Source organism: Elephas maximus, chromosome 7, assembly GCF_024166365.1.
Source record: "Elephas maximus indicus isolate mEleMax1 chromosome 7, mEleMax1 primary haplotype, whole genome shotgun sequence".
Taxonomy (NCBI): Eukaryota; Metazoa; Chordata; class Mammalia; order Proboscidea; family Elephantidae; genus Elephas; species Elephas maximus.
In genome coordinates, this window is record NC_064825.1 from 91,389,940 (window position 1) to 91,404,592 (window position 14,653).

General features: G+C 45.9%; 1 protein-coding gene across 3 annotated transcripts in view; it reads left to right on the forward strand.

Moving 5' to 3' along the window:
• LDLRAD3 (low density lipoprotein receptor class A domain containing 3) overlaps positions 1 to 14,653 on the forward strand; it is a 300,845-nt gene that overhangs the window by 77,549 nt on the left and 208,643 nt on the right. For all 3 annotated transcript variants that reach the window (XM_049889421.1, XM_049889422.1, XM_049889423.1), the window contains exon 2: positions 10,479 to 10,625. In XM_049889421.1, the coding sequence (XP_049745378.1) occupies positions 10,479 to 10,625 (147 nt within the window). The remainder of the gene's footprint in view (positions 1 to 10,478; positions 10,626 to 14,653) is intronic.

The window sequence follows — 14,653 nt, forward strand, 5'->3', positions numbered from 1 at the left end:
TTCTTCTAAGCCTGACTTTTTAGCTTTGCCAGGAGTTGCCAAAGTAGTCCTGGTGGCACAGCAGTTAAGTGCTCAGATGAGAACCAAAAGGTTGGTGGTTCGAACCCACAAGTGGCTCTGCAGGGGCAAAGACCTGGCAGTCTGCTCCTGTAAAGATTACAACCAAGAAAACCCCATGGTTCTACTCTGTGACATGGGGTCGCTACGAGTCGAAAACAACTCAAAGGCACCCAACAACAACAACAGGGTGTTGCCAAATTGCTCTTCAGAGTTCCTCCACCACCTGCAGTGTGTGAGTTGCTGTTGCTCCACATCTTACCACTGGAGAATGTCAGACTTTAAAATTTTGCAAGTCTAATGGGTGTAGAGAGTACTTCCTTGTTTCAATATGTGTTCTTTGATTACAAGTGAGATGGAGGATATATTGAGTGGCTATTTGAGTTTCCTCATTAGCAAGAGGGCTTGTCCGTATGCTTCATCCATCTTTCTATTGGGTTGCCTGTGTTTTCGTATAGAGTCTTGTAAGAAAATTCTGAATATCAGTACTTTGTGGCTCATATATATGCCGAATAACTTCTTCCAGTTAGTGGCTTAGCTTTTTATTTAACTTTGTTTATAGTATGTTTGGATGACCAGGAGTTTTACATTTTAATGTGGTTGAATTTATCAGTCGTCTTCTTATGGTCATTGCTTTTTGGTGTTTTATTTCAAATATCCATCCTTGCCTTGAGCTCATAAAGATACACTTTTGGGCCTAAACGAAGATCATTTTGCTTCTCTGGCCTTTTCCTTGTTGTAAAGGCACCTCACTTTGGTTGACTCTGTTATTTTCCATACTTGCCCTGCCTAGATCTCTCTTTATGGAACAGAGTACAAGCTGTGGAATGGTTCCCACTGACTGCAGAAATTGTTTCTGGGAAGATGGGGTGGGGTTGAACTTGGGCTTGGAGTGCATTCCTTGTTCTTGACCCTTGGCTGTTTCTGAGAGGTGCAAAAACACAGGGCTGATTGGCTCGCTCCTAAGCCTGGCTTATGGGCCAGCCTGATAAAATTGGTCATGAAGTTGTCCCTTCTCCCGCCCTCCAGTTTAGCTTTGCTGACCAAGTCACACTTTTGCTGCTGCTGTTTGAAGCTGAAAAAGCAGAAGGCATGTGGGGACAGCTTCTGCTCCAGGTACTCACCCAGGCCTGATGTACAGGTGGCCTGTGAGGAGGACATGGGTGAAAAGAGAACTTATAAAAGTTCATCTAGATATGTTTACAACAACGACAAAAAAAAAAAAACCAAAGTAGCTACAGAGGCTGCTTATGTATAACCAATGGGATTTGGTTCTTTGGTTTGGAGGTTTAGGGTCATGGTTTCCTGGGACATCCCAATTAGTTGGCCTAGTAACATGTTTAATGCCTCTGTTCTACCTCATAGTTCCTTACCTAGTGCCTGGGGTCTTAAAAGCTTTCAAGGGGCCATCCAAGGCACAACAATTGATCTCTATTTGCCTAGAGCAACAGAAGAAGGAGAGTCGGGAATAGGAGGATGTTATGGAATGTGTGGCTACTTGCCTCCGTGAACAACTGCCTCCTTTATCATGAGACCGGAAGAACTAGATGGTGCCTGGCTGCCATTACTGAACATTTCGATCAAAGATTCTATAGAAGAATCCTGATCAAAAGGGAGGAAATACAGAACAGAATTTCTAATTCTCATGGGCTCTGGACTTTCTGAAGCCATGGAGGCTGGATGAACCTCAGACACCCTTGCCTTGAGATAATCTTTAAACCTTAAACCAAAAATATTTCCTGAAGTTTTCTTAAAGCCAAACAGTAGTTTAGCTTAACTAGCAAAGAATACCTGCCTTGAGCATTATGAACTATCTATATGGGGTCAAAGTGACGAAAGCAAGTCAAAAGATTAGATAGGAACCTTAGGGGGCAGTGAGTTCATGTTAAGGGGAGGGGGGACAACTCAGAAAAGGAGGTTGAGGAATGGTTGCACACCTCAAGGAATGTAATCAGTGTCACTGAATTTTACGTGTAGAAACGGTTGAATTGGTGTATGTTTTGCTGTGTATTTCTCAAGGAAAAAAAAGTTCATCTAGAAGCTCTTCCCTTCTGTTTCCTTCCTCCTGGGAGCTCATAAGTGTTTTGCAGACACGAGCTCGTTTATCCATTGTGTTTTGCACAGCCAAGTCTAAATGGGTTCAAGTCGGGCTTAGATAAACTCACAGGACTTGAAAGTGTTAGAACCAGAAAGGTCCCTAGGAATCATCAGGTTTCGCTCCTGCACTTGTTCCATCAGTAAGCATTTACTGAGTGTCTGCTGGATGCCCTGCAATTGCTAGCTGTGGGGATGCGGTAGGGACAGGACTGCCTTCCTGGTGGAGGGGGAACAGCCAGTAAATAAGGGAGATCGAGGGTGGTGGGTGTGGTTAGATAGAGAAGTACCTTGGATTGGGCACCCTTGCTATTTTGTTAAGGTTGGGAACATGAGGGTCAGCATCCCCTAGTGTTGCTGGCAGGGCCCAGACCTGTGTACCTTGGACTTTATGAGGGCTGCATCCCGGTAGCTCTGCAAATCCCTGCCACATTCACGCCACTCCAGTGTAATTTTCCACATGAAACGCAATGAAGCATAACTAAAAAATGTAAGTAACAGCTTCAGGCCCTTAATGAGGCTATAAATACAGGACAAAAATAATTTATAAAGCTGTTTCCTGGTTAAGAGCCATCCTTTTCCTAGACCTCTTCACTGTCTCTTGGCTTGCTTCGTTGATACTAACCGTAGGCTTTCTTTGCTAGCTCGTTTTAAGAAGGAAACAAAACATTTGTCATGTTAGGAGGGTTGTTCTGGCCCACTTAGCAGGTGAAGCAAACAATAAAGCTATGTAAAATGCAGATGCTGGTAGACAGGCTCATTCACTAGCCAGGCTATGTGCTCCATCCATACGTTGTTCCTGATTCAAAAGTACACATGCTGTTCCTTCAAGGTCATGTACGGTGTAAATATGAAGTCTATGCATGCAAAGGGTCAGCAGTCCTTGGCTGAAGCCATGGGGGCGTTTTATACCTTCTCACCAATTTCCCTGGGCCATTTCTTCCTTCTTGTTGTTGCTAGTTGCCACTGAGTTGGTTCTGATTTATGGCGACCCCACATATAACAGAATGAAATGTTGCCTGGTCCTTCGCCGTCTTTAAGATCCTTGGTATGCTTGTATTTTGAGTGCCCTCCAACCTAGGGGGCTCATCTTCCAGCCCTATATTGGAAAATATTCTGTTTTGATCCACAGCGTTTTCGCTGGCTAATTTTTGGAAGTAGATTGCCAGGCTAGTCTGTTTTAGGCTGGAAGCTCTGCTGAAACCCGTCCACCATGCGTGACCCTGCTGATATTTGAAATACCAGTGGCACAGCTTCCAGCATCATAGCAAGACACAAACTACCACACTTGATAAACTGACAGACAGGTAGTGGGTTTTTTCTTTTAACAGATCTGGGAATGTTGGAATGGACTCACAAGGCATATCAGCCTACGGTCTAGATACAGCTGGAGACCTGGCTGTGCTCAGGTAGTTGGAGCCAGAAGTGCATCCTTGATTTGGGCTCAGGCATCCACATACGACTGTCTCCTTCTTGGTGACCCCATAGCAAGGCTGCAGCAGGAAGCAGTTTACTTGATGAAAACCAGCCCCTGGGAAGCGCACAGGGACAGATGTCTCTGGTTCCATTCGACACTGATGTCATCGTGGCAGAGCAGTCTGGAGTGAGAGCAGTCTGGAGTCAGAGGGGCCTTCAGAGGATTTTCCAGAGATGTTTCCGAACAAATCATTGCAGACCAGCTCATGTGCTGGCTTTACATGTTCCTGTGCATGAAATGTGTGTGTGTGTTTGAGGAGTGAGTCAAAGAGAAAACAGGCTGTGTTTTCAAAGGCTCCTAAGGATATGTTGTTGGCCCCAGGCAGTGGGAAGAGGTGTGTTAATTCCCTGGGGGGAGGCTTTAGGGAAGATCTGTTTGAGGTCTGCAAAATCAAATGCTGATCCGTATGTGTGTCTGTACGTAGGTATGTTTGTGTGTCTTGCATGTTGTTCATTGAGCCTTCAGACCTGGATTGTCAGGAAGCAGAAATCTGGAAGCAAGGGCCTGTGGATGGTTTGCAGATGTCAGTTCTGTACTGAACCACGATAGGAGGCATCCCTGGGGGGAGGAGATCAGCAGAGGGAGAGGAGAGAACGCAGAGGACTCCAGCTGGTGGAATTCCCATTTCTCAGCTGGGAAAGTTTGGGTTCCGGAATGAGAGTTCGGGTGGAATGCAGCAGCTGTCTGAGTTTTGCAGTTGCCCCAGTTTTGGCCCCCTAATCACATAGAAATTTGTGGGTGCCAGAAGTTTTGGACGGAGCTGCTACACAGAATGTTTGCATTTGCTGAAAGCGGAAGGACTTGGATTTTTTTTTTTTCATTCTTCTGCAGATGGTGTAGTTATTTTAAGTAAGTGATCTGCTGTAGTGAAAACTGGCACCTCTTTTTCATTTTTCAGCTTAATGAAAAAAAAAAAAAAAAAAAGGGAGGAGGAGAAACCCCAGCTAGCTAACTTCACACTAACGCTTGTCTTTTTTGGATTCTAAATGTGTCCCAAGACCCTGAGATGGGGTAAATATTTCAGCCACTAGAAAGTCCTGCTGCTGGGCTGAAAAGATTTCTAACCTGTTTGAGAGCAGACAGGGTAGTAATTTACTTGCACAAATTCACACCCCCCATGTCCTTTATTTTAATGATGTGTGTACGTATCCTGCTCACGTCCTAGAACGTTAGGCAGGGGTGGATGGAACTTTCCAAGGAAGAGAACCAGGGGCTGGGGAATACATCAGTAACTGAACATTTAGGTTTTCTTCTTACAGTGGTCACACATATTTACTGGGGACTGTTTTGGATTGAATTGTGTCCCCCAAAATGTGTGCCAACTTGGCTAGACCATGATTCCCAGTATTGCCTGACTGTCCACCATTTTGTGATCTGATGTGATTGTCTTCTGTGTTGTAAATCCTACCTTTATGACGTTAATGAGGCAGGATTAGCAGCAGTTGTGTTAATGAGGCAGGACTCAATCTGTAAGATTAGGTTGTGTTTTAAAGCAGTCTCTTTTGAGATATAAAAGAGAGAAATGAGCAGAAAGACAGGGGAACTTCATACCACCAAGAAACAAGAGCTAAGAGAGTAGTACATCCTTTGGACATGGGGTTCCTGCACTGAGAAGCTCCTAGACTGGGGAAGATTGATGACAAGGACCTTCTCCCAGAGCCAACAGAGAGAGAAAGCCTTCACCTGGAGCTGGTGCCCTGAATTTGGACTTCTAGCCTCCTAGACTGTGAGAGGAGAGGATAAATTTCTCTTTGTTCAAGCCATCTACTTGTGGTATTTCTGTTAGAGCAGCACTGGATAACTGAGACAGGTACCTATGGAAGGATGTTGCTGGTTCAGTGGTAGAGTAATGGCCTTCCATAAGGGAGACCTGGCTTCAATTCCCTACCATTGTACCTCATGCACAGCTACCACCTGTCTGTCGGTGGAAGCTTGCTTGTTGCTCTGATGCTGAACAGGTTTCAATGGCGCTTCCATAGTTAAAACAGATTAGGGAGAAATGTTTGGCTGTCTTCTTCTGAAAAATCAGTCAGTGAAAACCCTATGGATCACAGCAGTCCAATCCGCAGTGTTTTGTTCTTTTATGCATGGGGTCACCATGAGTTTGGGGGCCAACTTAATGGCAGCTAATGACAACTAAGTGTCAAGTGCCAGGAATACAGAGATGAATAAAACAGTGCTTCTCTCTTCTTTTTTTCTCTGCCTTCAGGGAGCCTACAGTAGTGGGGAGATAGTACAAATGTATCTATAACCACACAACAGAGTGAAAAACAGGGGAATCAGTTTTAGACTGGGTGTTGTCTTAGTTATCTAGTGCTGCTATAACAGAAACACCACACGTGGAGTGGATGGCTTTGACAAACAGAAGTTTATTCTCTCACAGTCTAGGTGGCTAAAAGTCTGAATTCAGGCTGCTAGCTCCAGGGAAGGTTTTTCTCTCTCAGCCAGCTTTAGAGGAAGATCCATGTCATCAGTCTTCCCCTGGCCTGGGAGCTTCCCAGCACAGGGATCCGAGTCCAAAGGATGCACTCTGCTCCTGGCACTACTTTCTTGGTGGTATGAGGTCCCCACATGGCTCTGCTTGCTTCTTTCATGTGTCAAAAGAAATTGATTTAAGATACAACCTAATCTTATAGATTAAGTCCTGCCTCATTAACATAACTGCCACTAATCCCACCTCATTAACAGCATAACACCAAAAAAACAACAAACCCAGTGCTGTGGGGTCGATTCCAACTCATAGCGACCCTATAGGACAGGGTAGAACTCCCTCATAGAGTTTCCAAGGAGCGCCTGGCGGATTTGAACTGCCAACCTTTTGGTTAGCAGCCATAGCACTTAACCAGTACGCCACCAGGGTTTACATCATAGAGGTAGGATTTGTAACACATGGGACAAACACATCAGATGACAAAATGGTGGACAGTCACACAATACTGGGAATCATGGCCTAGCCAAATTCGTACACATTTTGGGGGGCACAATTCAATCTGTAACAGGTATCAGTGAAGGGATCTCAGTGGAAGTGATTTAAGCTGAGGTCTAAAGGATAAGTTAGGGTTAGCTGGTGAAAGGTGGGCAGAAGAATGTTTCGGGTCATTGAGTAGTACATGTGGAGTCTTGCTGCAGAGAGGACCTTGTGTTCGAAGAGGTGGTTTGAAGTAAGGTTGTGGAGGTAGGCAGGGCCTTGGAAACCATGGGAAGAGTTTTAGATTTACTCTCAGGGCACTGAGAAGCCATCAGTTGTATTTTAAAATCTCACTCTGCTGTGAAGGGTTTGAACTGGTAGGGAGTGAGATGTGGAAGTCAGAAGGTTGGTTTACGGAAGGGTTTCTTATCCTTGGCTCGATCGACATTTTGAGCTGGTTAATTCTTTGTTGTGGGGGCTGTGCATTATAGGATGTTTGACAGCATTCCTAACCTCTGCCTACTAGATTCCAGTGGAGCACCCCCCTAGTTGTAACAGAAGGAACCCTGGTGGAGCAGTGGTTAAGTGCTCGGCAGCTAACTGAAAGGTCAGTGGTTCAAAACCACCAGCTTCTCCAGGGGAGAAAAGGCCTGGTGACCTGCTCTCATAAAGATTACAGCCTAGCAAACCCTATGGGACAGTTCTACTCTGTCCTAATAGGGTCACTATGAGTTGGAATTGACTTGATGGCACACCACAACAAGTGACAACCAAAAAATGTCTCCGGACATTGCTAGATGTCCCCTGTGGGGCAAAACTGTCCCCTCTCTCCTTATTGAGAATCACTAGTTTAAGGGGAGCAAGAAATGATGGTGGCTTGGACTGAGTGGTACCAGTTTAGTGAGGCAAATTGAATGGGCTGGAGGAATATTTTGAAGACAGAATCTACAGGATTTAACTTGTCTTTGCCTTGGGTTCTCCTCATGCTTTTGAGTTGGATGATAATTTCATGTCCTTGAAGCACAAGACTCTATTCTCCTCGGTCGCGTAATCGAATTGCTTAGAAGAGTACAAAGAATGTTCCTCTCTGGTATCATTCACCAGGCCCAGGGACCCTTGAGCTCGGTGGCGGAAAGGACCAATTGTGTATAATAGACCTGGTATTCACTCCATGCATCACACCCTTTCATTTGTCAAGGCCGCACACCTCCAGCCTTGTTGACTCTCAGATCAAGCTCTTTGGAATCTAACCTGTCCAATTTTCAGCCTCCGGAAATCTGTTTATCAAAATAAGAATTCACAATTACCATGACTTTTCCAGGGGGCATGCCTTCAAGGAGCTAGCCTCACAAAAGCAAGTATAAGTGATTTCCAGCCAAAACAGAATGACAGTTACATTCGGGAGCCCTAAGGAGTTCTGTGCTTGCTGGTGAAGCCCAGGGCAGTTGTTATGAAACAGCTGGAATGTATGGGTTTTCTGGGTTTAGCATCTGTGTCTGGCTGGGATCAAGCACCTGGCCACCCTTCCCAGGCTTCTTTCCCATCATTCCCCCTCTGGCATCTTGAGCCCTAGCCCTGGGATGGTGAATTGGTTTCATGTTCTTCTTGGGGTTGTTGGTGGCTTCCTAGAGACCATTTTTAAGGGGTTTTGAGCTCAGTGTGCCATGCTTGATTAGTGATGTCTGAGCTGGAAACCCTAGTGGCGTAGTGGTTAAGTGCTACAGCTGCTAACCAAGAGGTCAGCAGTTCAGATCCACCAGGTGCTCCTTGGCAACTCTATGGGGCAGTTCTACTCTGTCCTATAGGGTCACTATGAATCAGAATCGACTCGACGGCAGTGGGTTTGGTTTTTTTGGTTTGAGTTGGTGGTACAGTGGGAGAAATGGTGGCACACTACATTTGCAATTTTCTAGCAATCAGGACTGGTTTTTTATTCTTTCCACACCCTTCGATGCCTTGTACTACACCTCTCTGTAATTGGGTCTTTGCCTACTGCCCCCTAGGCCTGAAGGGCCCTTACTTTTCATCTCTGTATACATCAAGGACTACTGCAGATGCCACCTCTTTCTTGGAACCTTTCTTGAGTCCCTTGAATTTTGACTTTATCTGAACATTGGGGAACCATTCAAGGGCATTTTAAAGCAGAGAAGTGTCACCATCAATTTGCTCCTTAGAAAAATCCTTCTGGCCACAGAGAGGCTAATGGGTTGGAGAGGTGTGAGACTGGAGTCAAGGAGGCCAATTGGGGAGGTTGTGTCAGTAATGCGCGTAAAAGATGGTGGCGACTTGGGCTAGTCACGGCTATGGCAATGGATAGGACTTGGTGATTGGACTTGGGGGTGAGGGAGTGGGATGGAACAGGAAGATATCTAGGGTTTGGTGTGGATAGTGAGGTCTTCTCTTCTAGAGTTCTTTGATGAACCATGAAAGCTTACATTTCAGTAGGGAGGCATGCGTGCACATGATTCATTTAGTGCAGTGGGGCAGATGCCCTACAAGGGACTACCTATGGCATCAGGGCTGAGGTGGTGCTGCTTGTCTGTCTGTATCCATTCTGATTGGTTGTTGCTTGCTTGTTCCATTTGTAAAGCATTCTTAGTATCACCGCTCCCCCCACCGCCCCCTGCCCCGTAGTACTGTAGCCAGACAACAGAGTAAGTGCTCATTTCTGCTGGTATGCCAGGGAATGCTTCAGGGTGAAGACATTATATAAATTGGATACGAAAGGGTGTATAAGGATTCATTAGAAAACTCAACAGGTCAAAGGGCATTCCAGGTAAAAAGAATAGCACATATAAAGGATAGTGGCATGAAAGATGTAATATCAGGGAACTGGAATATTGAAATCTAGAGATGCTTCACTCTGGCAAAGTTTATCATGGTCCTTGTCCCTTCCTTCCTGACACCCCTTGGGCAGGTCTGACACCCCTCTTCTTATCACATGGCAGTAAAATTGTTCATATCCCCGTGTGCCCTTCCAGCCTGGAAGAAGGAGCCCTGGCTTTCATCTGTTCATCTTTAGGACATAGCACAAGTGTCTAGTCCTAAATGTCCAATAAATGCTTGTTGGAGGACTTGGGGAGAGCCCTGGAACTTTAGGTGAGCTAGGGAACTGGCCTTTTCTCCCCCTTCCTCTTTACCCGAGACTGTTTTACTTCCAGATGACTCCTTATCTCCCAGCCATTGACCACTTCTGGCTCAGACTGATCAGATGGATCAAACCCTGGCTTCCTTGAAAATCTGTCCCCAGGGCCCATTGGTGGTTTGGGGTAGAGGCCTTGGTGCTTTATGACTGTATTCAGTGGTATTGACTCTCACTCTAGGACTTGGTTCTAAACCTTCAGTAACTCTGGGCAAGCAGTTCAATGACCATGGTACCCCCTTGGGGGTTAGACGGCCTTAGTTCAAATTTCAACTTGGCCTTTCCTACCTGTGTGACCTCAGGCAGGCTGGTTTTTTAGTCCTGGGCTCCTATTTCCGAAAGTAAAATTATCTCCTAGTATTCCTGCCAACTTGGCCCAAATTCAAGGATTCTGTGATTGTAGGAGCCAGAGTTTGAGGCCTAGAAGGATCCCCCAGGTCCTGCTGTCAGAGGCATTGGGAACCCAGCGCTTTCTCCTGTCTGTAACCTTAATTTTTAGCCACTGCTGATAGAGACAAAAGAACATTCGGATTTTACAGCCCACCTTTTGGCAGGAGAAAGGAAAAAAAGCCAGAGAGCGCCTGTTGTGTGCCAGGCACTGATAAGTGATTTCCCATGTTTTCCCATATAGTTCTCTCGAAATCTCTGAGGGGACCCAGGTTATCAGTCCCATTGCTCAGATGAGGAAACTGAGTTACAGAGAGGGGAAGTCGTCTACTGAGGCCTCTTTGAGGGATGGGGGCACAGGTCCTTTCTGCTGTGGCTGTGCTCTCTGATCTTCTGCCCCCTTTCTCTGACAGAGAGCCAGCTGCTCCCCGGGAACAACTTCACCAACGAGTGCAACATTCCGGGCAACTTCATGTGCAGCAATGGGCGGTGTATCCCCGGCTCCTGGCAGTGTGACGGGCTGCCCGACTGCTTTGACAAGAGCGATGAGAAGGAGTGCCGTGAGTGACTCAGACCTCTGCTGGGGTGGGGTTGGGGCCTTCTTGGGACGGGGCCAGGAGGTCCGTGCCTGGCTTAGATCCTGCAAACTTTGCTTTTTTGCAAGCTGGTGGGTTTGGGCATCTGGACAGCAATCCTGCCTCCTCCACTCTGTACCCCATCTCAGGGAAGCATGGTCTGAACGGAAGCGGGGGTCTTGGTGGTGATGGAGCTACAACTTTGGAAACCATATATGGCCCTCCTGACCGCTACCCTGGGGTACTGTCATTGCGTTCACCTTACACACTTTGTACAAGAGGGGGCAGAGACTCCCAGCTTCAATTCAGTATCTTAACAACCAGCAAGTAGCAGATCTGACGTTTGAACCCAGGGCTGCCTGACCCCAGTGCTCATGCTGGTATCCGTCTTGCAGAACATACGGAGTTTTCTTGACTGTTAAATCAGATGTAGCATTATGTCCCACCACCCATCTGTCAATTTGTTATACTGTAGTGGCTTGCATATTGCTATGATGCTAGAAGCTATGCCACTGGTATTTCAAATACCAGTAGGATCACCCACGATAGACACATTTCAGTGGAGCTTCCAGACTAAGACTAGGAAGAAAGACCTGATGATCTACTTCTGAAAATTAGCCAGTGAAAACCCTATGGATCACAACAGAGTATTTTTTAATATAGTGCTGGAAGATGAGCCCTCTAGGTGGGAAGGCACTTAAAACACACGGTGGCCACAATGGACTCGAGTGTAGCAATGATTGTGAAAATGGTGCAGGACCAGGTAGCATTTTGTTCTTTTGTGCATTGGATTGCCATGAGTCAGAGCTAACTCTACGGTACTGACAACAACAAGTATTATATATCTAGCAAGTAGAGGGTCAGCGGAAAAGAGGTAGGCCCTCGGCGAGATGGATTGACACAGTGACTGCAACAATAGGCTCAAGCGTAACAGCGATTGTGAGGATGGTGCAGGACTGGGCAGTGTTTCATTCTGTTGTACATTGGGTTGCAATGAGTCAGAACCAACTCAATGGCACCTAACAACAATAGCAAGCATGGAGTTGGTACTGAACAGATAGTACTCTGCTTCCCCATCCCTGTGTCTCTGCTGATGTGGCCTAGGTCTTTGCCTGTGGGATCAACTTCAAATGGACAGCACCAGGATCTGGTGGTATTTGTGATACTTCTTACCCCCTTCTGCTTATTCAGTTCTTTACCTATTTCCTTTCCTTGCAACATGCATGAGATTTGGTTGGGTGATGATCTATGAGAAAAGAGGCCCCTGGGATGTGAGCTGAGGGGGTTAACGGGCCCAGTGATCATGCTGCTCCATGTCCAGTAGAGGCAGATTCCTTTCCACCCCAAAGTTTGCTTCTGCAGAGTGAGCTCAGCCACGGCACCTGTGTAGTCACCTTCGCAGGTACCCTGGCAGGTGGGAAGTGAACCTGAGCATTGGTGAGCACAGGGTTGACTAGTGGGTAGCTTGCCTGGGACCACACAACTGGACCACTGGCTCTTGGTTCTTTTCCTTGGGCTTCGGGCACCAGGCCATGTGGCCTCTCTGGCAGGGAAAGTGATGGATGTGTTCTGGCTCAGAACCTGCTGTCTCTCTGGAAGCCAGTGGATGGCAATGGCTGAGGATAGGATAATAATTTGAACTTGTAGCATAGCTCTTGCCCACAGCTTGAGGCCCAGTTTCTGTGACGCACGGGAAGGAGAGTTGAGTTTGGAGCCCAGCCACTGGACCCAGTGCTCCCTCACTCGCGATGGGCTTCCTTTAGGGCATGCGCCTGCTCCAGGACCAGCCCCTCAGCTGTCAGAACCAAAAAACCAAACCAGTCGTGGCGACTCCTTGTGTGTCTAAGTAGATCTGTGCTCCGTAGGGTTTCCTTCTGGAAGCATGTCAACAGGCCTTTCTTCGAGGTGCCTCAGGGCGGATTCCAACTGCCAACCAGGGATCCCTGAAGGCTGCCCCAGCCTTCAAAGAAGTTTTGGGGAAAAAATTGGAGGGAACATTTTACCTTGTGGCATGTTACTTTTCTGAATAGACCACTATACATAATGCATTTTTATTTTTACAGAATTAAAAAGTATGACGTCTAGTTTTTCCCTGTGTCTAGCCTGGCTTCAAAATTGCTAGAATTTTAACATTTGTACTTTTAGTTTCGAATGAGATAATATATGTGAACTCTGTAATGAGTTCAGTTTTGGGGATTATTAAACGTTATACAAACATGTGGACTCACTGTTTTCAGAGTTGTTGTTGGGTTGGTTTCAACTCACGGTGACCGCATGTGTGCAGAGAGGAACTGCGTCACGGGTTTTCAAGGCTGTGACCTTTGAGAACTAGATCAACAGGACTGTCTTCCAAGGTGCCTGTGGGTGGGTTTGAACCACCAAGCCTTTTGGTTAATAGATGAGTGCTCAACCGTTTGGACCATGCAGGGATAGTTGAACTACAGTAAATGCAAATTGTTGTTAGCTGAGCTGGGAATATTCAGCACATGACAAGTTTTGGAATAATGCAGGGTTGGGGGTTGAGGCCTCAGTTTTATTCCTAGCTTTGTCAAGAGCAGCTATGTAATATTAGAATCTTCTGTGACGTTCTGTGTCCTCCGTCAGTCCAGTTCCGTGGTTTTAAAATTCATACTCAAACTGGAAAAGAAAATGGAAAGACAGTATAGAAAAAAAAAAGATGGCGGTAGGGCAGCTGCTTGGAACTATTTGGTTTCGTTTGGATCACGCTTGTCTTGGCTATCCTCCATTTTTTTCTCCTCATTTCCTACTCCGAACTCCCAAGTGTGGCAGAGACTTGATTGGCATTTATTTAGTCTTTTGATCAAAACATAATTTAAAAACCATACACACAAACACATGCATTAAAAAAATAAAAATCTTCTCCACTGCCCTTCTTTTTTCCTCTTAAAATTGTAAAAACAGAACAACACTGCAAAGTTTAGACAATGGAAGGGAAGGAAAAAGTCCCTTTTCTGGAACAAATTCTACTTTCATTTTAAATTTCTTAAATATCCCCTTCTGTTCTAGGGGTTAAGAGTGTAAACTGTGAAGATTGTCTGCATCTATCTCCCTGTTCTCCCTTAGGCTGTGTGATCTTGGGAAAGTTACCAGAATGTTCTAAATCTTAGCCATTAGGAGGATCAGATGAGAATTCCTTGACCTCCTGGTACCTCCATTTCTTCCTGTCCAAAATGGGAATAATAACAGAATTGTGAGGTTTTAACTCATGGAAAGCACGTTAACACAGTGCCTGTGTGTAGCAAGTGGCTTGTAAACATTAACTATTATTGGCCAGTCTGCACTGACTATATATTTTACAGTTGTCATCATGGTGATATGCGATCGAGTAACCTGCTTTTTTCTACTTGATGTTAGAGGCACTTCACACATTACTATATTTAGTATAGAGGAGCCCTGGTGCCGCAGTGGTTAATACCCAGCTGCTAACTGAAAGGTCAGCGGTTCCGACCCACCAGCCACTCTGTGAGAGAAAGATGTGACAGCCTGTTTCCGTAAAGATTTATAGCCTTGGAAACCCTGTGGGGCAGCTCTGCTCTGTCCTATAGGGTTACTGGGAGTTGGAATTGACTCGGCGGCCATGGGTTTGGTTTTGGTTTATATGTAGTATTCATAATTATTGTTTCCTGAGGCTGCCTAGACTTCCATCCAGTAGACGTGCTTGTAACCTATGTTCTCCTGTGTTGGGAGTTTAAATCTCCTTTGCTTTTTTACTTCTGCTGGTCAAAACGTTTAGGATCCATTGCGCAACTTGTCCATTTCCAGAAGGCAAAAATATATGGTAGTTTTAACCAGAGCCAGGATGGGCACGGGTGGGTCAAGAGTGACGTTTTCCACCATTTTTTGAAGGGTCCCCTGGGAGCAGCAGATTTAGAATTCCACCACCTCTCTAGAGGGAAGGTGACAGCCCTCCATGCCTTGCCCTTGGGTTATAAAACCCTTTCTCTAATTCTTTGAAACAACTGGGTACTTAAAAGGAGGATGGTGAGGGCAGC